Source organism: Dipodomys merriami, unplaced genomic scaffold, assembly GCF_024711535.1.
Source record: "Dipodomys merriami isolate MVZ:Mamm:240054 unplaced genomic scaffold, mDipMer1.0.p SCAF_106, whole genome shotgun sequence".
NCBI classification, from domain to species: Eukaryota; Metazoa; Chordata; class Mammalia; order Rodentia; family Heteromyidae; genus Dipodomys; species Dipodomys merriami.
In genome coordinates, this window is record NW_027202338.1 from 1,649,104 (window position 1) to 1,669,382 (window position 20,279).

The 20,279-nt window shown below is 50.4% G+C and overlaps 1 protein-coding gene across 2 annotated transcripts in view; it reads right to left on the minus strand.

The window, feature by feature from the left end:
* The window catches only part of LOC138813078 (spectrin beta chain, non-erythrocytic 4), a 60,214-nt gene that overhangs the window by 11,729 nt on the left and 28,206 nt on the right, over positions 1–20,279 (minus strand). For both annotated transcript variants that reach the window (XM_070001324.1, XM_070001325.1), the window contains 8 exons: positions 19,243–19,389; positions 17,703–17,966; positions 6,149–6,373; positions 5,095–5,184; positions 4,174–4,452; positions 3,926–4,056; positions 1,784–1,988; positions 392–772 (listed from right to left, as the gene is read on the minus strand). In XM_070001324.1, the coding sequence (XP_069857425.1) occupies positions 392–772; positions 1,784–1,988; positions 3,926–4,056; positions 4,174–4,452; positions 5,095–5,184; positions 6,149–6,373; positions 17,703–17,966; positions 19,243–19,389 (1,722 nt within the window). The remainder of the gene's footprint in view (positions 1–391; positions 773–1,783; positions 1,989–3,925; positions 4,057–4,173; positions 4,453–5,094; positions 5,185–6,148; positions 6,374–17,702; positions 17,967–19,242; positions 19,390–20,279) is intronic.

Here is a 20,279-nt window from a genome sequence, read left to right on the forward strand (position 1 = left end):
ACAGGCTCTGCTCTCTCTCGGCCCCTGTGGCCCAGGCTCCGCCCTCAACCCCCTCCCCTGAGGCCCAGGCTCCGCCCCATACCTCCCCTGTGGTCCAAAGCCATGCCCTTACTCCTCGTCTCCTGTTGTCCAGGCCACGCCCCCTTGCGGCACAGGTCACGCCCCTCCCCCATGGCTAAGGCCTCTCCACCAATCCGTATGATTCAGGCCATGCCCCACCCCTTCCCTGCAGTCCAGGCCCCGCCCCCGCCCCGCCCTGTGGCCCAGGCCCCACCCTCAGTCCCCGCCCCCATGGCCCAGGTCCCGCCCCTTCCTCCTCCCCTCAGGCTCAGGCCCACTTCGCTTGGCCCTGCTGTCCAGGCCCCTTCCACTTGGCACCTTTGGCGCCCACCTGAGACACGAGGAGCTGCAAGTCGTGCTCGAAGGCTCGCAGGGTCCTCTGCATGGAGCTGGCACTGGGTCTCGGCTCCGGTGGAGCGGTCAGGCGGGGCAGCCGCCTCCGCTTCTCCTCGATCTGTCCTTGAAGCTCTCTGGCATCGCTGAAGAACTTGTGTAGCTCCCGGGAGGCAGCCAGCAGCTGGGCACGCGTGCCCATGAGCTCCAGCAGCTCGGCCCAGGCCTCGTTCAGCCCATCTTTCCACTCGGCCATGGTGGCTGCTGCCGTATGCCCGCACTCGATCAGCTCATCCACCATCTGGTTCACGGCTGCCAGCCGCTCCCTGCCGGCTGTGCCTGTCTCACTGGCGAACTCTGAGAATTTCTCCTGCAGCACCTGCCACAAGGCCATGGTGTGGGTGTGGGTGTGGGTGTGTGGGGGTGCACAGCATCAAGGTGGGCAAAAGTTCTGCACCCCCAGCCCTTCCAACCTGCTCCCTTATGTCAGATACAGTCATAACAATAAACCGGTAAAATAGAAATAACATCTAACACTTCTTAAACAATCTGTAGCAATAATAGAATCATATAATAATAGAGTATTAATAATTTACACTGTGCTGCGTATTGAGTAGGTGCTATGCACAGTTGTACTTTGTCAGATGCTGGGAATTCAGCATAGGATCTTGCGCATGTCAGGCAAGTGTTTACCACTGAGCTACATCTTCAGCCTTTTACAATGTGTTGTGGGGCTGGGAATGTGGCTTAGTGGTAGAGTGCTTGCCTTGCAAACATGAGGCCCTAGGTTCAATTCCTTAGTACCATAGCAACAGTGTCACATAAACAGAAAAAGCTGGAAGTGGTGTTGTGGCTCAAGTGTAGAGTGCTAACCTTGAGCAAAAGAAGCTCAGGGACCATGCACAGGTCCTGAGCTCAGGCCCCAGGACTGGCAATAAATAAATTAAATAATAAAATAAATAAATAAATAAATAAATGAAAATGTGTTATACCAGGACTAGGACTTGAACTCAGGGCCTGGGTGCTGTACCTGAGCTTTTCTTGCTCAAGGCTAGCATCTACTACTTGAACCACAGCTCCACTTCCACCTTTTTGCTGGTTAACTGGAGATAAAAGTCTCATGGATTTTTCCTGCCCTCACTGGCTTTGAACTGTGATCCTCAGATCTCAGCCTCCTGAATAGTTGGAATAACAGGTGTGAGCCACCAGTGCCCAGTCTCACATATAGTTTTAAGTGCTTTGCATTGTGTTAATTTGTCTCATAATAGAGCCAGGAGTGCTTCTGCTATCCCCATGATATTGAATAGGGAAACTGAGACCCAGAGAGCCTTACTAGCATACTCAGTAACTGCTCCTGATGTATACCCATGCAATTCCCCATGATGCTCACCGAGACATGCTCGAAGTCCTGGCCAAGCTCAGGTGAGCCAGCTACTACCTCCTTCTCTGCAATCCAATGCTCCAGCTCATCCACCTGACGGCTGAGCTGGTACAGCCAGTATTGCTGCTCCAGGCTCACCCTTCGCTCCTCGCCCAGCTCCTTGAGTGACACGTACAGACGATCCACCTGAGACTGACGCCGGCTTATCTGCTCACTGATGAGGGAAAGGAGGGGCAGGAAAAGAGCCCCTTGAGGCTTCCCACCCTGGAATCTCCTCTTCTGACAGCAAGGCTGTTCCCCTGCATTGCCAGGCAAGGGTCATGTCCCCCACTGTGTTCTGCAAGTCTCAGATTCAGCCCATTGCACTGGATCTCAGCACTCGGGGAAAGTGTTTACATCCAAGCTTGACCCCAATCCAGACTCACCCAGTTTCTTTTACACCTGGCCCCTTCTCTGGCCAGGAACCAGGGAACTCAATCACTTTACAAACTATCCACCACTAAGCTATGCTGTTAGCCCTTCCTGATCAATTTCTTTCTTTTTTTTTTTTTTGGTCCGGTCATGGGGCCTGAACTCTGGGCCTGGGCACTGTCCCTCAGCTCTTCAGCTCAAGGCTAGCACTCTACCACTTGAGCCACAGCGCCACTTCCAGCTTTTTCCTTATGTGGTGCTGAGGAATCGAACTCAGGACCTCAGGCATGCAAGGCAAGTGCTCTACCACTGAGCCACCTACCCAGCCCCCAATTTCTATTGGTTTTTGCTGTGAGGGTTGCTCACTTTTTTGTGTGTGTGTGACCATTCCTGGGACTTGAACTCAGGGCCTGGGCACCGTCCCTGAGCTTCTTTTGCTCAAGACTAGCACTCTACCACTTGAGCCATGATTTTCTGTTTATGTGGTACTGAGAAATCGAACCCAGGGCTTCATGCATGATGGGCAAGCACTCTACCACTAAGCCACATTCCCAGCCCCTTGCTCACTCTTTGGGTCTGACCTCTTTCTTTCTTTCCTTTCTTTCCTTCCTTTCTTCCTTTCTTTCTTTCTTCCTTCCTTCCTTCCTTCCTTCCTTTCTTTCTTTCTTTCTTTCTTTCTTTCTTTCTTTCTTTCTTTCACAGTACTAGGGAATTGAACTCTGGACCTTAAGCTTTCTTGGCACTCTACCACTTAAGTCACAATCATCTAATTCCTTTTGCAGTGATCATCAACCCTTCCTTCCTTCTTTCTTTCCTTCCTTCCTTCCTCCTCTCTCTCTCTCTCTCTCTCTCTCTCTCTCTCTCTCTCTCTCTCTCTCTCTCTCTCTCTCTCTCTCTCTCTCTTTCTTTTTGTGTCAGCCCTGGGGCTTGAACTCAAGGCCTGGTCAGTGTCCCTTAGCTGCTTTTTCTCTTCAAGACTAGTGCTCTGCCACTTAAACTATACCTTCACTTACAGATTTGCTAGATAGTTGGAAATGAATTTCACAAACTTTCCTGCCCTAGCTGACTTTGAACTGCAACACTCAGATCTCACTCTTCTGTGCAGTCAGGATTACAGCTATGAGCCACAAGTGCCCAGTTCCCAATGTCTATCAAGTGTGCCCCCTAACAGATCCCACCCCAGGGCCAGGTTTCCCAGAGGCCCAGTGAAGTGACACCACCCAACCAAATCAGGAGGCCTCAAGCCTTGGCCTCCATACCCATCTCCACACCCCAGGTTTTTCTGTCCTCCCAACACAGCCTGTCTTGGCCATGGCTTCCCTAATTCACTCCTTGATATCCAATGACCCTCCTCCCAGTTGTTCCTGGTCCCATGGTGGCAACAATTCTGTATCCAGCCATTAATCCAAGGGCTCCAGTACACGACCATGAGGACCCCATCCCACTCCAACATCCAATCCCAGTCGTGCCCCAACCTCCGACAGCAAAGCCTCGGTTCCTGTTAGTTCCTTTAACAGTGAAGCCTCGGCTCCTATTGACCCCTTTAACAGCGAAGCCTGGTTCCTATTGGTCCGTTTAACAGAGGAGCTTCGGCTCCTATTGGCCCCTTTAACAGCGAAGCCTCAGTTTCTATTGGTCCCTTTAACAGTGAAGCCTCGGTTCCTATTGGCCCCTCTCCTGGGAACCGGCCCGCCCCCTCGTTGCCCCGCCCCTCGTTGCCCCGCCCCCTCAGCCGCCCACCTGTCCGGATGCCCCATCTCCAGCAGCGCCCGGCACTGGCGCGAGAGCTGCGCGATGCTTTCCTCGTAGTTCTCCACGCCCTGCTCCAGCTGCAGGTGCTTCTTGAGCAGCTGCAGGGTGCTCTGTTCATCCTGGGGGGGGGGTGGCGAAGGGAGGGAGGGACACAGGGCGCCTGCCATGAGGCGGCAGCGGCCGGGCCCCCGGCTGCGGCGCCCCCGGACCCCCCGCGGCCCCCAGCCCGGGCGCACCTTGCCCTTGTCCTCACTCATCATGAGCAGCTCCTGCTCCCCCAGCCACGCCTCCACCTCGGCCACGTCGAAGTAGTACTGCTCCACCTGGAAGGCGGCGTCCAGCGACTGCTGCCGTCTCTCGGCCGCTTCCCGCAGCCCGCCCCAGGCGCTCTGCAGTTGCTCCTGGCCCCGGCGCACGGCCTCGGCCTCGGGGCTGCGCAGCGAGGCCAGGGCGCCTGCGCGCTCCAGCACCTCCTCCAGACGCGGCCCATGCGCCTGGATCTCGCGACGCAGGCTCTGCAGAGGGGGGAGATCCGAATAGAGGGGGGCCTCCCGAGACCCCGAGAAGCAGGATCCACTGAGTGACACCCACCCATCACTGACCACGGGCTAGCTACCATTTTGCTAGTACTCGATCACTCATAAACCCCATGCCTTTAATCGTGGCATTCAAGAGGCTGCTAGCAGGAGGACCACAAGTTGGAGGCCAGCTTGTTCTCAGAAAACAAAACAAAACAAAAACCCTAACAAGCAAAACAAACAAACAAACAAACCACGCATCATCTAGGACAAGGATGAACCACTGGCCATAGTATTTCATCAAAATACAAAAGAAGTGGCTTTAAGGCTGGATGGCAGTGGCTCACGCCTGTAATCCCAGCTACTAGGGAGGCTGGGATCTGTGAATCGCCCCTCCGCACATCACCTTTAGAGTCAGTTTTTAAAAAGTAGCATAAGTGGTAGAGTGGCAGTCCTGAATGGAAAAAAGCCAAGTGAGAGGGAGTTCAAGCCCCAGCCCCAGTGCACACCTGTGTACATACACAGAGCAATTAAGAAAAAAAATCTAAGAAAAATTTGTGGTGCCCATCTGTCTGTCTGTCTTTCCCTTACTTACCCCCTTGAGCTGTTTCTCCCTGTGTGTCAATGGGCTCCGCTCACCTGGTTCTTTTTGATGTACTGCTGGACAGCCTGCAAACCATCCCCTCGCTCAGTCAGCATGGCCAGAGGCAGCCGTTCCTGAACCCAAGCCTGGGAAGGACACAGAGAGCCAGGTCAAAGAGACTATCTCCAAGAGTGCCTACAGCCCAAGAATCCTTCGAGCCCTCTGCCACAGTATTCAAGGTCCTTTGCCTAAGAGCCATGACTTGCCTTGAGCTGCCTGCATTGACACTTGGTCTTGATGTCTGTACTTTGGCAGATTCTGCTTAGCCCAGGACCTTTGCACATGCTGCATGGAGGTTTTGCTTCCTGAAATTCCCTGCCCATTCTTCTCACTCCTGGATTTCCTTGACCTCAGAGGCTTAAGTCCTCAGACAGCCCTCCATAACTTTGAACTTTTGCCATAAGTGGGCCCAGTGATCGCAAATCTGTGTCCCCCCTCCCACCTTTTTTTTCTGTCGGTTGTGGGGCTTGAACTCTGGGCTTGGGCACTGTCCCTGCGCTCTTCAGCTCAAGGCAAGCACTCTACCACTGGAGCTACAGCACTACTTCCTGTTTTCTAATGGTTTATTAGAGATAAGAGTCTCACAGACTTTCCTGCCCAGGAAGGCTTTGAACCATGATCCTCAGATCTCAACCATCTAAGTAGCTAGGATTATAGGCGTGAGCCACCAGCGCCCGGCTTCCCTTTAGACGCTGAATTGTCTGTGGGCAGTCATCCTGCTGACCAGGATAGATTCTAAACACAGGGCTGAACCTAGAGTGATGGAGTGGGCGAGCAAATTCTTGCTCCAGTAAATAAATGAGCAAACTTAGGAGTGGAGTGGTTGAAGGAGGAAATGAATAGAGGAGAGAATGCACCGGAAGTAGATAAAACAGAATAAAGAATGGATGAGTGGATAAATAAATGCCTTCATGAATAATTCAGTGAGTGGCAGGAACAGGGGGGAGGGGGTGAAGGGCTGTCAGCCTGGACCTGTCATGGCCACCACCCAGCTCTCCCCCCCTCCCCCTCTCACACTCCCCGCCCCCATTCCCTCCCTCCTCTTCTCACCAGCTCATCATCCAGATCGTGGGCCACTTGGTGAAGCTCCTTTGAGGCAAGCAGCAGGCGGCGGCGCTCCTGCAGCGGCTCCAGCAGCCGCACCAGGCGCTCGCCCACCGCGTTTTGCCGCTCGCCCACCAGCTCCTTGCTCGCCGGCTCCAGCGGCAGCGAGGCCGTCTGCGCCTGCAACTCCCCCACCTCTCGGTACCATTCTTCCACCTGAGATTGCATAGACTGTGGGGACAGGGGCAGCGTCACTATGCTGTGCCCGTCCTTGCCAGCCTGCTGTGGCTCCCCAGTTCCCTTCCGATGGGAACCGAGGCCACAGTGAGATCCGTGCTGACCAGCCACAGTGAGGGGTATCTTATGATACCGCAGCAGTCTGAGCCAGTCCCTGACTCCGGGTTCTGCTTTGCTGTTCCTCTGCCAGGCACATTTATCCTGGCCAGTCAGACTTCAACTCAAATATCACCTGCTCAGCCAGGAGCCGGTGGCTCACGCCTATAATCCCTGCTACTCAAGCTGAAATCTGAGGATCGCGGTTCAAAGCCAACCCGGGCAAGAAAGTCTGTGAGACTTATCTCCAATTGACTACCAAAGTGGTGCTGTGCCTCAAGTAGTAGAGCCCAGGAACAGTGCCCAAGTCCTGAATCCAAGCCCCAGGACCAGCAAAAAAAATAAAAAATAATAAAATAAAATAAAATAACCCACTTAAAGAAGATTACCTAACCTTCAGGTCTAAGATGGTCTATCCATCCTCAGAGCCACCCTCTCCGCTGATCATATCAGTTTTACAGAGAAGGTAATTGAGGTTCACAGAGGTGAAGTAGTTTTTCCAAAGGGCTACATTACTTTGCCATATAGCAAAAAGAAATACAAAACTATAGTAATTTGGATCATCGGAGGACCTTGAACATAGGCAGAAAGTGCAAAAGCAGCGAGATGTGATGGCATATGCCTGTAATCCCAGCTAGTTGGAAGGCAGAGATTGGAAGGATTCAGGTTAGAGGCCACCTGGGAGAAAAAGCAATAGCCCATCTCATCCAGCAAGCCAGGCATGACGGCGTGTACTTGTCCTAGCTATAAGGTGGGGACAGGTAAAAGGACTGTAATCTACGGCTTCCCCAGGACAAAATGTATCTGATAAAATAAATTTTAAAAGTTGGATAGTGTGGTTCTACCCATTGAGCCACACTTCCAGCCCAACTTTTTGCTAGTTGAAGTCTCGTGGACTTTCCTGTCTGGGCTGGCTTTGAACGGAGGTTTTCAGATCTCAGTCTCCTGAGTAGCTAGGAATTTAGACATGAACTACAAGTACCCAGCTTGACTGTGTCTGTGTGTGTGTGTGTGTGTGTGTGTGTGTGTGTGTGTGTGTGTGTGTGTGTGTGTGTGTGTGTGTGTGTGTATGTGTATGTGTTGGTCCTGGGACTTGACCTTAGGGCCTGGGCACTGTTCTTGAAATTTTGCTCAAGGCTAACACCTCTACCACTTGAGCCACAGCTCTATTTCTGTTTTTCATGGTGGTTCACTGGTGATAAGACTCTCCTTGGGGTTGGGAAGGTGGCTCAGTGGTAGAATGCTTGCCTTGCATGACTGAGGCCCTGGGTTCGATTCCTCAGCACCACATAAGCAAAAAGAAAAAGGCCGGAAGTGGCGCTGTGGCTCAAGTGGTAGAGCGCTAGCCTTGAGCTGAAGAGCTGAGGGACAGCGCCCAGGCCCAGAGTTCAGGCCCCACGACCAGACCCCCCCCCAAAAAAAAAGACTCTCCTGGACTTTCCTGTCCAGGCTGGCTTTGAACTATGATCGTCAGATCTCAGTCTCCTGAGTAGCTAGGATTACAGGTGTGAGCCCATGGCATGCCCAGCTTGATATTCTTTTCTATCTATCTAACTGGCAAAAATATACAAGATGGCTAGGCATCGGTGGCTCACACCTATAATCCTAGCTACTCAGGAGGCTGAGATCTGAGGATCACAGTTCAAAGCCAGCCTAGACAGGAAATTCCGTTGAGACTCATCTCTAATTAACCACCAGAAAACTACAAGTGGCGCTGTGACTCAAGTGATAGAGCACTCACCTTGAGCTGAAGAGCTTAGGAACAGTGCTCAGGCCCAGAGTTCAAGCCCCACAACCACCACCACCAGCAATAACAAATACACACACACACACACACACACACACACACACACACACACACACGGATAGTATCTAGGGTTGGCAGAGATGGAGGGATGGAGGGAGATAGAAGTGTTCAGCCACCATGGGTGGTGTGAATTGGTTGAGCCTCTTTGGAAAGCAAGTTGGCAGGTCTTAATCAAAATGCAAAATGTGTAGATGCTTAACTGGGCACCAGCACTTCCCCTTCGAGGAACGAGCTCCAGACACACTGGCACCCACGCACAAAAAAAGATGTGTCCAGGAATTTCACTGTAGTGGATGGAGTTTGTAATGAGAAAAACTTGGGAATGACCTCACTGCCCAGCCAGAATGAAATAGTTAACCAAATCTGCGTGAGCGTGGGTGAGCAGAGTTCCTAGGAAGAGGAAAAAAGCCATCGAGAAACCTCCATATGATATGTATTTGTAGGGAATTGTACATGCATGAAAAATTGCCTGGGAGTAAACAAGTAATTAATAGCAGGTGGCATTGATGGGGTGGGGGATGGGAACTTTGTGAAAGGAACATAGACTGATGGAAAAAAATTTCACAAAGGATCTTTTTAAATATTATTTTTGATGCCTGAACCATGAAGATGTAGTTTTTCAAATGTGCAAATCAAAGATGAAAGATAAATAAGATGAAAGCATTAAAAGTGAATGTATTTTGCACACTACTTAATAAAAGTAAGTATTTTTCAAAGAAGTGAATGTATAATGCAATTATAAGAAGAGATTGTAAATGTACAATAAAAATATTCTTCACTGATCTGGAAATATGCACACCAAGTAAAACCTAAGGTTCATATTGGGGTGTTTGAGTGGATGTAGAGGTTCAAGGGAGATGTTTTATTGAAGACTTCTAGGTTAGTGAGTTAATCAAAAGAATATGATTATCTATTACTTATGTGATTCTAAACAGATGAAGGAAAGCTAAAGAAGAAAACAAAATAATAAAATTAAGAGGTACCAGATTATAGAAAATGGCTATAAACCAAAAATTACAACTTGAGAACTGAGTCAAGGCTTTTTGTTTTTGCTTTTGTTTGTGTGGTTGGCCTTAGGCTTCGAACTAAGGGCCTAGGTGTTGTACGTTGGCGCTCTACCACTTGAACTACAGCTCCACTTCTGGCTTTTTGGTGGTTAAATGGAGATAAGAGTCTCACAAACTTTCCTGCCCAGGCTGGCTTCCAAGTTTAATCTTCAAATCTTTGTCTCCTATATAATTACAATTACAGGTGTGATCCACTAGCACCTGGCTCTTGTTTTGTTTCTGAGACAGGGTCTTGCTATGTAACCGAGGCCTCCAATTCATGATCCTTCTGCCTCAACTTCCCAATAGCTGAGATTTCCAGTGTTTCCAGGGTTTTCTCAGAGTTTCCAAGTAAAAATGTTCATTCTAATGTTCTGTAGTATAGAGTTGTGGCTTTGCCTGAGGGCCAACACCCATTCCCTCCTTTACAAAGATCTTAAATCCCACCGAGGAACTAATCAAACCTAGAGCTCCATCCTAGGTCATGGCCAATCAGAACAGTAAAGTTACTCTGGCAATCATGATTGGGTGAGATATGGTCAAGTTACCTAAAGTAGACCAATGAAAACACTTCTAGCTTTCTTGGGGGCCGGGAGGGAGGGGGGAGATGAATCCTAGTCATGTGGCTCAGGGCTCATCAATGAAAACTTGAAACATCCCAGTTTTTGATTGGGTCAAGGTAGGCATGTGACCCAAGATGAGCCAATGAAAACTCTTCTCCCAGGCTGGGAAAGTGTGTGCTCAGTTTCCCATGGGGTTCCTAAGCTGACAGAGTGTAAGGTTACTGCAGACCCTCCCCCCACCCCCAGGAAGGGCAAAACTTGGTAAGACTAACACAGGGGCTGGTGCTGGTGGTTCACCCCTATAACCCTGGCTGAGATCTGAGGATTGTGGTTCAAAGCCAGCTTGGGCAGGAAAGTCTGTGAGACTCTTGTCTCCAATGAACCACCAGAAAACCAGAAATGGCTCAAGTGGTAGAGCGCTAGCCTTGAGTCAAAGAGCTCAGGGAAAGCTGGGTGCTGGTGGCTCACACCTGTAATCCTAGCTACTCAGGAGGCTGAGGTCTGAGCATCACGGTTCAAAGCCAGCCTGGGCAGGACAAGTCTGTGAGACTCTTATCTCCAATAAACCACTAGAAAACCAGAAGTGGCACTGTGGCTCAAGTGGTAGAGTGCTTGCCTTGAGCTGAAGAGCTCAGGGACAGCACCCAGGCCCTGAGTTCAAGGCCCATGACCACCTGCCTCCCAAAGACTAACACAAGGTTCAAAAATGGACAGATTCCTGAGAACTTAACTTGAAAACAAATCCAGCCATCCCTGTGGCTACACAAGCCCTGGGATTTTCAGTTTATGTTGCCTAAGTTGATTTGGGTGTGAACTGTACCCCACAAACCCAACATATCTAGTGCACAATCGGCATGGAGAAATTCAGCACTTCACAAATCAAAACTTTGTAAGATGGAAATTTAAAAGGCACAATTGCTGGGTACTGGTGGCTCACACCTGTAATCCTAGTAACTCAGGAGACTAAGATCTGAGGATCACATTTGGAAGCTAGCCCAGCTAGAAAAGCTCATGAGACTCTTATCTCCAATTAACCACATACACACACACACAAAATATGGAGCTATGACTCCATTTGCTAGACTTGAGTAAAAAGTTAAGGGACAGCATAAGGTCTTGAGTTCAAGCCTCAGTACACACACACACACACACACACACACACACACACACACACACACACACACACACACACAGATGAACAATTACAATTGCGGTAAAATAAAAAAGATTTACAAAAAAAAAAAAAAGCAGACTCTTACCTCTAACTAACCACCAGAAAATTGGAAGTTGAGGGCTGGGAAGGTGGCTTAGTGGTAGAGCGCTTGCCTTGCATGCCTGAGGCCCTGTGTTCGATTCCTCAGCACCACATAAGCAAAAAGAAAAAAGCCGGAAGTGGCGCTGTGGCTCAAGTGGTACAGCACCAGCCTTGAGCTGAAGAGCTGAGGGACAGCACCCAGGCCCAGAGTTCAGGCCCCATGACCGGACCCAAAATTAAATAAATAAATAAACAGAAAATTGGAAGTTGAGCTGTGGTTCAAAGTGGTAGAGTGCTAGACTTGCAAAAGAGCTCAGACACAGTGCCCAGGCCCTGAGTTCAAGCCACACAAGTGCCAAAAAAAAAAAAAAAGAAGAATTAAAGAAGAAATGGTCCTTTTAGACTTTTGGGTTGTGGCTATAGCTCAACCCAAGTCAACCCAAGTGTTAAAGCACTTGCCTAGCTTGTATGCAGTCTTGGATTTGGTTCCATCCTCAGCACCAAACATAACAAAACAAAAAATTTACCAAACCATTCTGTAGCACACTATGTAACAGTTTTGGGGGTGTTTTATTTTAAGACAGGAGTCTCAGTACCTAGCCTAGGTTGGCCTTGAACTCCTGACCCCCCTGCCTCAGTTTCACAAGGGCTGGGATTACAGGTGTATTCCCCCACGCCTGGCTTGTTATTTTGTTATTTTGGTTTTTTTTTGTTGTTGTTGTTTTTGGGTCCTGTTGTGAGGCCTGAACTCTGAGCCTGGGTGCTGTCCCTCAGCTCTTCAGCCAAGGCACAGCACCACTTCCGGTTTTCTGTTTTTTGTTTTTGTTTTTGCCAGTCCTGGAGCTTGAACTCAGGGCCTGGGCACTGTCTCTGAGCTTCTTTTGCTCAAGCCTTGTACTCTACCACCTGAGCCACAGTACTACTTCCAGCTTTTTCTGTTTATATGGTACTGAGGAATCGAACCCAGGGCTTGATGCATGCTAGGCAAGCACTGTACCACTTGAGCCACAGCACCACTTTCTGTCTTTTTTCTTTTTTCTTATGTGGTGCTGAGGAATCGAACCCAGGGCCTCATGCATGCAAGGCAAGTGCTCTACCACTGAACCACCTTCCCAGCCCTGTTATTTTGTTTTTAAGGTATCCAAGTTAAAACAAAATAGGGGCTGAGAAGTGGCTTAGTGGTAGAGTTCTTGCCTAGCATGCATGAGGCTCTGGGTTCCATTCCTCAGTACCACATACACAGAAAAATCCAGAAGTGGTGCTGTAGCTCAAGTGGTAGAGTGCTAGCCTTGAGCACAGAGAGGCTCAGGGACAGAGTCCAGGCCCTGAGTTCAAGCCCTAGGATGACCAGAAAACAAAACAAAACAGAAGAGCCTTCTTGCATAGCAGCCTCAGTCCCTGGTCATACAGTAGTCAAGGTGTTGGATCAGCCTCCTTCCCACTTGGATCCTCCATGCTCCTTTCCAACTTCCAGCTGTGGAGACTGAAGCTCCGAGAGGAACGGGAGCCATCTCTGGCCCAGAGTAAAAACTTCCCTGAGTCAGATTTTGAACCTAGGACCACAGTTCACCAGCCAAACTCCTGGCCATTCTGCTTCTCTATAAACGGGACTGTGCATCTCAAATAGGTGGGCGTCACAGATCTGGGTCTCACAAGAGAGATTCAAACCCTGGGGTGCACAGCCGGGAGAGGGGGGTGGGGAAGGATCCCCTCCCCCACACCCCCATCACACTCAGCAGGACCAGCTGGCTGGAGGGCCCCTGAGGGCTGAGAATCAGGGGTTCAGGACGCCACCATCTGTTCCCTGGGCCAGTAAGGACAGGCAAGAGGCCATGAGCCAGGATGCTGAGCACACGGCCTAGAGCAGGGAGGTGACATCCCGACTGGAGTAGTGGAGACCTGGGGAGGACACCAGGGGGTAAGGGCAGCTGGAGGAAGAGTAGCAGAGAGGAGAAATTCAAATAAAAAGAAAAAGTGAGGTGGCCAGCAGAGAGAAGGATCCAGAAGGTAAACCTTGAGGTGGTGACGGAAGGAACAAAGACGGGGGGGGGGGGGGGACAGTCAGGGCCACACACTAAGCTGGATGGCCAGGCCCCAAGGGGACAGCAGGGCCTCGGGAGGCCCCCCGCCCCTCCCCTCTGCAGCTTCTAAGGCCCCAGCTGGGCACCATCTGGGGGCGCTGGCCCCACTGGGTCCCACTCCCTGCCTCGAGCTCCCTCTGCTGGGGAACAGGACAGAGCCCAGCGTGCCAAGACTGCCCTTCCCCATCCCTCTGACCACGGATCCTTTGTCCTACCCAGATCTCAGCCTCTCCTCTCGATAATGGACACCCCATTCTCATTGTTACCCCCCCACACCCCAGAGGCCCCATGTCTGCCCTCTGACACCAATATGGCCAGCCAGAGGGACGCAAGGCCCAAGCTGGCCACTTCTGGGAGGGCCACAGAGAGAGCTGCCTGAGTCCCACCCATCTGACTGTGGAGAGGGGGAGAGGCTGCGGTGGGGACCCCAGGTGTTGGCCCCAGGGGGGGAGGGGATGGGAGTGCCTGTGGGCTGGAGCATCACTCTGCATAAGACGCCCCATAATTGGCAAAATGCAGAGAGTGGATTCATATTCTATATGCTACCCTCATAATATTTCTTTTGGGCGTCCGGTCGTGGGGCCTGAGCTCTGGGCCTGGGCTCTGTCCCTCAGCTCTTCAGCTCAAGGCTAGCGCTCTACCACTTGAGCCACAGCACCACTTCTGGCTTTTTTCTTTTTGTTTATGTGGTGCTGAGGAATCCAACCCAGGGCCTCAGGCATGCAAGGCAAGCGCTCTACCACTGAGCCACCTTCCCAACCCCTCAAAAAATATTTTTAAACAACACAGAGAAAAGTGCCCCAAGAGGGATATGAACAGGAACAAATGAAATTCGTAAGTAAAACATAACCAAGGGAAAGGGGGAGAAAAAAATAACTGTGGCCACAGCACCACTTCCAGTTTTCTGGTGGTTCACTGGACATAAGAATCTCATGGATTTTCCTGCCTGGGCTGGCTTTGAACCATGATCCTCAGATCTCAGCCTCCTGAGTAGCTAGAATGACAGGTAGGAGCCATCAGGACGCCACTCTATCTATCTATCTATCTATCTATCTATCTATCTATCTATCTATCTATCTATCTATCACTTCCAGCCCTGGGGATAGAACCCAGGGCCTCAAACATGTTAGGCAGGTATTCTGTCCACTGAGCCATAGCCCCAGTTATTTAGGGGCTGGGGTCTCAGTGGATAGACCAAGTTAGCCTGGAACTTGCTCTGTAGTTCAGGCTGGACTTGAACTCAGGTTCAAAATACTGTGCTAAGCAGCTCCTTTCTTTTTTCTTTTTTGCTGGTCCTGGGGCTTGAACTCTCAGCCTGGGTGCTGTCCCTGAGCCTCTTTGTGCTCAAGGCTAGTGCTCTACCACTTGAGCCACAACGCCCCTTCCAGGTTTTTCTGAGCCGTTCATTGAAAATAAGAGTCTCACAGACTTCCCTGCCTGGCCTGGCTTTGACCTGTGATCCTCAGGCCTGGCTTAAGTGGCACCTTTCTATGCCCAGTGAAGCTCACACAGATGAGTTCCTTGAGATAAGAGGGGAGATGTGGGGGAAATAAGAGCATGCATCTGGGCTGGGAACTGAGCTCAGGCTCTCCTCCCTGGGTCCCTGGCTGCTTTTCCTGTTTGTTTCCTCGAGTCTGGCCATCTACACTACTGGCCACACCCAGAAGAGAAGACTTACAGCCAAGTCACTGCTGTGTTCAGTACCTGCCAGCCAGGGAGGGGCCTGGAGATCTCAGCTGTGACTCATTTGTCAGAAGCCAGCCTGAGGATCGCCACAGGTCTCTAATGGGGTCCACAAGTAATCCAGGGAGAAAGGTGGAGGGGAATTAACAGGGTACTACACAGCCACCTGGTGGCTGTGTGACCTTGAGCTAACCACAGATGCTTGCTGCGCAGTGGCTTTTTCTGGACGCATGAGGTAACGGTGGCTTGCTGGCAATGCTGCAGAGAGGAGGCGGGGCTAACGGTGCCAGGCACAGCCTGGTGCAGCCATCCGCGCGTCTCCAAGTGTGGCCTCGACACCCTGGAATCCAGCATCTTGTCAAGGTTGTGGACAAGGTCACTGTTTGGGGTTTTGTTTGTTTTGTTTTCAGTACTGAGGATTGAATTAAGGGTCTCAGAGGGAAATCCCATCCTCAGTGCTTTGGTTTTTTGGTTTTCTTTCTTTCTTCCTTCCTTCCTTCCTTCCTTCCTTCCTTCCTTCCTTCCTTCCTTCCTTCCTTTCTCCCTCCCCCCCTCTCTCTTTCTTTCTTTGTTGGTGATGGTGGTGGTGGTCATGGAGCTTGAACTCTGAGCCTGGGTGCTGTCCCTCAGCTCTTCTTAGCTTAAGGCGAGCTCACTACCACTTGGGCCAGTACCACTACTGATTTTCTGATGGTTTATTGAAGATAAAGAGTCTCACGAACTTTGCTGCCCAGGCTGGCTTTGAACTGCCATCCTTAGATCTCAGCCTCCTGAGTAGCTAGGATTACAGGTGTGAGCCACCAGCACCCAGCTTGGTTTGTTTCCTTAAAATAAGTATCTTACATTTTTTTGCCCAAAGCCAGACTCCAAAACTACAATCTCTGCCTCACAAGTGACTGGGATTACAGGAAAGTAATACCACACTTGGCTACTAGTTAGTTACAACTTTAAAATAAATAAATAAATAAAAGTAAGGTCTTATTTGCCTTTCTCCTTCTAATGCCCTATGGAGTGTGCCACAGAGTTTTTCAGAAACAAGATGACCGAGGGGACAGCAACAGATCAAATGCAGAAGCACATGTGTGCAGCACTTTTTTCTTTTCTTTTCTTTTGTCTTTCCTTTTCTTTTTTCTTTTGTCAGTTGTAGGGCTTGAACTAAGGGCCTGGATACCATCTCTGAGCTCTTTCACTCAAGGCTAGTGCTGTACCACTTTGAACCACAGTGCCACTTCCCATTTTAAGTGGCTAACTGGAGATAAGAGTCTCGTGGACTTTCCTTTCCCAGGCTGGCTTTGAACCAAGTTCCTTAGATCTTAGTCTCCTGAGTAGCTAGGATTACAGGTGTGAGCCACCAGTGCCTGGTTAAATCATATCTTCTTATGCTCCACCCTTGCTTAGTTTCCTTGTACATGGCTAGTGCCCTACCACTTGAGTCATGCCTCCAACCCAGCTTTTGGCTACTGATTTTTTGTGTGTGTGCCAGCACTGGGGCCTGAATTCAGGGTCTGGGTGTTATCCCTGAGCTTCTTTTTTTTTTTTTTTTTTGGTGGTGCGGAGGTCCGGTCATGGGGCCTGAACGCTGGGCCTGGGCGCTGTCCCTCAGCTCTTCAGCTCAAGGCTGGAGCTCTACCACTTGAGCCATGGCACCACTTCCGACTTTTTCTGCTTATGTGGTGCTGAGGAATTGAACCCAGAGCCTCATGCATGCAAGGCAAGCGCTCTACCACTGAGCCACCTTCCCAGCCCCCCTGAGCTTCTTTTGCTTAAGGCTAATACTCTACCTCTGGAGACACAGCTCCACTTCCAGCTTTTTTTTTTTTTTTTTGTAATTTATTGGGGATAAGAATTTCATGGAAGGGCTGGGAAGGTGGCTCAGTGGTAGAGTGCTTGCCTTTCATTCATGAGGCCCTGGGTTTGATTCCTCAGCACAATATGAGCAGAAAAAGCTGGAAGTGGTGCTGTAGCTCAAGTGGTAGAGCCTTGAGCTGAATAGCTGAAGGACAGCACCCAGTCCCAGAATTCAAGCCCCACAACCCACCAAAAGAAAAAAAAAAGAATCTCATGGACTTCCCTGCCTGGTCTGGCTTTGAACCTAGATCTTCAGATCTCAGCCTCCTGGGTAACCAGGATTACAGGAGTTAGTCACCAGCACCCGGCTCTTGCTTGACTTTTTCTGCTCAAGGCTGGTATCCTACTACTTGGGACACAGCTTTATTTCTAGCTCAGCATTTTTATTTTCTGGTTAATTGGAGTCTCAATGACTTTTCTACCTCTGATCCTTCATTTCTTCAAACAAAAGATACTAGGATCTAGAGAGAGCTAATTATGTATCTACTGCTCCTTGGCTCTTCTTAATTAATTAATTTGTGTCGGTACTGGGCTTTGAACTCAGGGCCTGGGTACTATCCCTGAGCTTTTGCGCTCAAGGCTAGCACTCTACGACTTGAGCCACAGTGCCACTTTGGCTTTTTGGTTTTTGATGGTTCATTGGAGATAAGAGTCTCACAGACTTTCCTACCTGAGCTGGCTTTGAACTGCGATCCTCAGATCTCAGCCTCCTGAGTATCTAGGATGACAGGTGTGGGCCACCAGTGCCCAGCTTCCTTTCCATGCCCTGTGAGTAGTGACTGCTTCTAACAGTTATCACTAACAAATACTGCCTCAGTATTCCCTTTGTGCTCTTCCAGCTCTTCCACAAGCTTGAAATAATAAATCCCAGCATTAAATCCCTTCAGGTTGAAATACATTGGTGGGGGGGGGGGTGGAACCTGAACATCCCCAGCCATCCATACCTGCAGCTTCTTGAGTTGGCTGTTGACAGTGGCCAGGTCCCCACCAGGATCCACATCCTGCAGTTGACTTTCCATGTGAAGAAGTTTCTTATCCAGCTCTGCGAAACTCTGCACAAGTTGGTCTGCTTTGCTGGCCTCAAAGAGCTGCCGGGCCTTGGCCTGGGTGGTGCTCTCCAGCTCGGCCCAGCATTGCCGGATCTCACCCAGCTTCTTCCTCACAGAGGCTGCCAGCTCTGGCTTTTCCTGAATCAGTTGCTGGCCTTCCTGCGGCAGTGGTAGAGGGCAGGAAGTGAGGAAGAAGAGGCGGGCAGAATGGAGAGATAGAAGAGAGTGATCAAGAGGCAAAGAATGAATTTCCATTTAACTCCTAGTCCAGAAAACTGGACTTGGCTCTATGCTACCATTTATGAGGTACCAATGGCTATTTCAAGGTATAAGGACAATCTCCATCTCTTCATCTGAGGAAGAAGATTGGGGGTTTCCAGGGCTTGCAGGTCTAGGGGTTCAGGCAGAGTAAGGGTAGTTTTTTGTGTGTGTGTGTGTGTGAGAATACCGTACAGAGGAGTTACAGTTACATGGGCAGTAAAGGTAGATTTGGGAGTTGGATCGTAAGTAATTCTCTACCTGGATGCCTCCAAAATGATCCAGTACTTTGGTAGCCCAAAGCCACATGGATCTTTTTTTTTTTTTGTCGGTCGTGGGGCTTGAACTCTGGGCCTGGGCGCTGTCCCTCAGCTCTTCAGCTCAAGGCAAGCGCTCTACCACTTGAGCTACAGCGCCACGTCCAGTTTTCTGGTGGTTTATTGGAGATAGGAGTCTCACGGTCTCTCCTGCCCGGACTGGCTTTGAACCATGATCCTCAGATCTCAGCCTCCTGAGTAGCTAGGATTACAGGCGTGAGCCACCAGCGCCCAGCTCAGCCACATGGATCTTACATATTAAAAATACTACCACAAGCCGGGTGCTGATGGCTCACAACAGGAGGCTGAGATCTGAGGATCACAGGTTTTGTTTTTTTTCTTCTAGTCCTGGGGCTTGAACTCAGAGCCTGGGCTCTGTGCCCAACCCTCTCTGTGCTCAAGGCTAGTGCTCTACCACTTGAGTCACAGCACCACTTCCACTTTTTTTGTTGTTTATGTGATGCTGAGGAATGGAACCCAGGGTTTTATACATGCTAGACAAGCACTCCACCACTAAGCCACATTCCTAGCCTGGGGAGATCAATCTTAGAGGCTCTTATCTCCAATTAACTAGGGAAAAGAGAGAGGGGGGGAGGGAGGGAGGGAGGGAGGGAGGGAGGGAGGGACGATGAGGGGAGAGGATGAAGCTCTGAGTTCAAGCCTCAGGAGGTGGAAGAATTCACAAACAGAATGTATCATTTAGAAGAGAGGCTGGCCATTTTGCAGGTGGATGGGTAAACTGAGGCTCAAAGAGGTTGCACTGCTAGGAGGACACAGAGCTGGCTTGAACCAGTTCAGGGGTGCAGGATGGCCGCGGAGAGGCATGGGAAATGAGGCAGAGGGGCCTTGGGGATCCTCACCCTCTCGATCTTCTCCAGCCACTCCTTATTCTGAGCCAGCTCGGCCATGAATGCCTGGTGCCGGAGCCATCTCTTGTGAAGCTTGTGGCCGTCTTCACGTGTGCCGTCCCTCGCCATCAGCATTTTCTCGTGGATCCAGCCATCCAGCTGTGCAGGGCATGGCAGGATGTTTCAGCCACCCCCACCCCCACCCCATCTCAGCCTTTACAGGAAACCCCATTTGTCAGATCCTGGGCTGTTATGGTAGGTGGGGGGGGGATGGGAGAGCAGGTGGCTGAACCATCCAAACGAGGTAGAGATGGGCAAATCTTTGCAAGGGAGGCCTTTACATTGGTGGTGGCTGGGTGGTTGGAGAGGGACAAACTCAAGCTATGTCCTCTGTAGAATATGTATGGAAAGGTCCCCAAATACTAGCAAATCCTTCAGTTCGCCTGTCCTGAGACTGGACAAGTCTCCACGCAAGACCAGGGGCATGGTCAGCACCAAAACAAGCTCTCCAAACAAATCTAGCAAACTCCCAATTCAGCTCCCAGCCCCAAGCTTAGACCTATCAATTCAGTCACCTGCTCCCCTACCTAAGGATTGGTTCAAGATCTTCACCCTCTTCTAATATACTCCCTCCACCTAACTCCAGCACTCACACCAATGCAGCCAGATTGAACCCCAATAGCCCCCCATCTAATGCAGACCCAATCCTACACAACTGAATTCCAGTGTTCCCCCCCAAGAGGAACCCACAGGGCTCCCTAAATCCAGGTCGTGGTTCCCCAAACCATGATCAGCTTAAATTCCCAATCAAAGCTAATCCTTTTGCACCTTCACCCAAAAAAATGAGAGCAACAAGGCTGCCTTCTTGCTCCCCGAACCAGCCAAGCCCCCCAAAATCCAGCCCTAGACTCTCCAAGGTAAATTAAACCAAACCTCTCTGACACTCTGCTCCCCAAACAGAAACCAGCAACAAAACCATTCAAAATGTAATCACGGCATCCGCTCAATTCCCTGCACACAGGACCAGGGGTTTTCCGAGACCTTCTCCA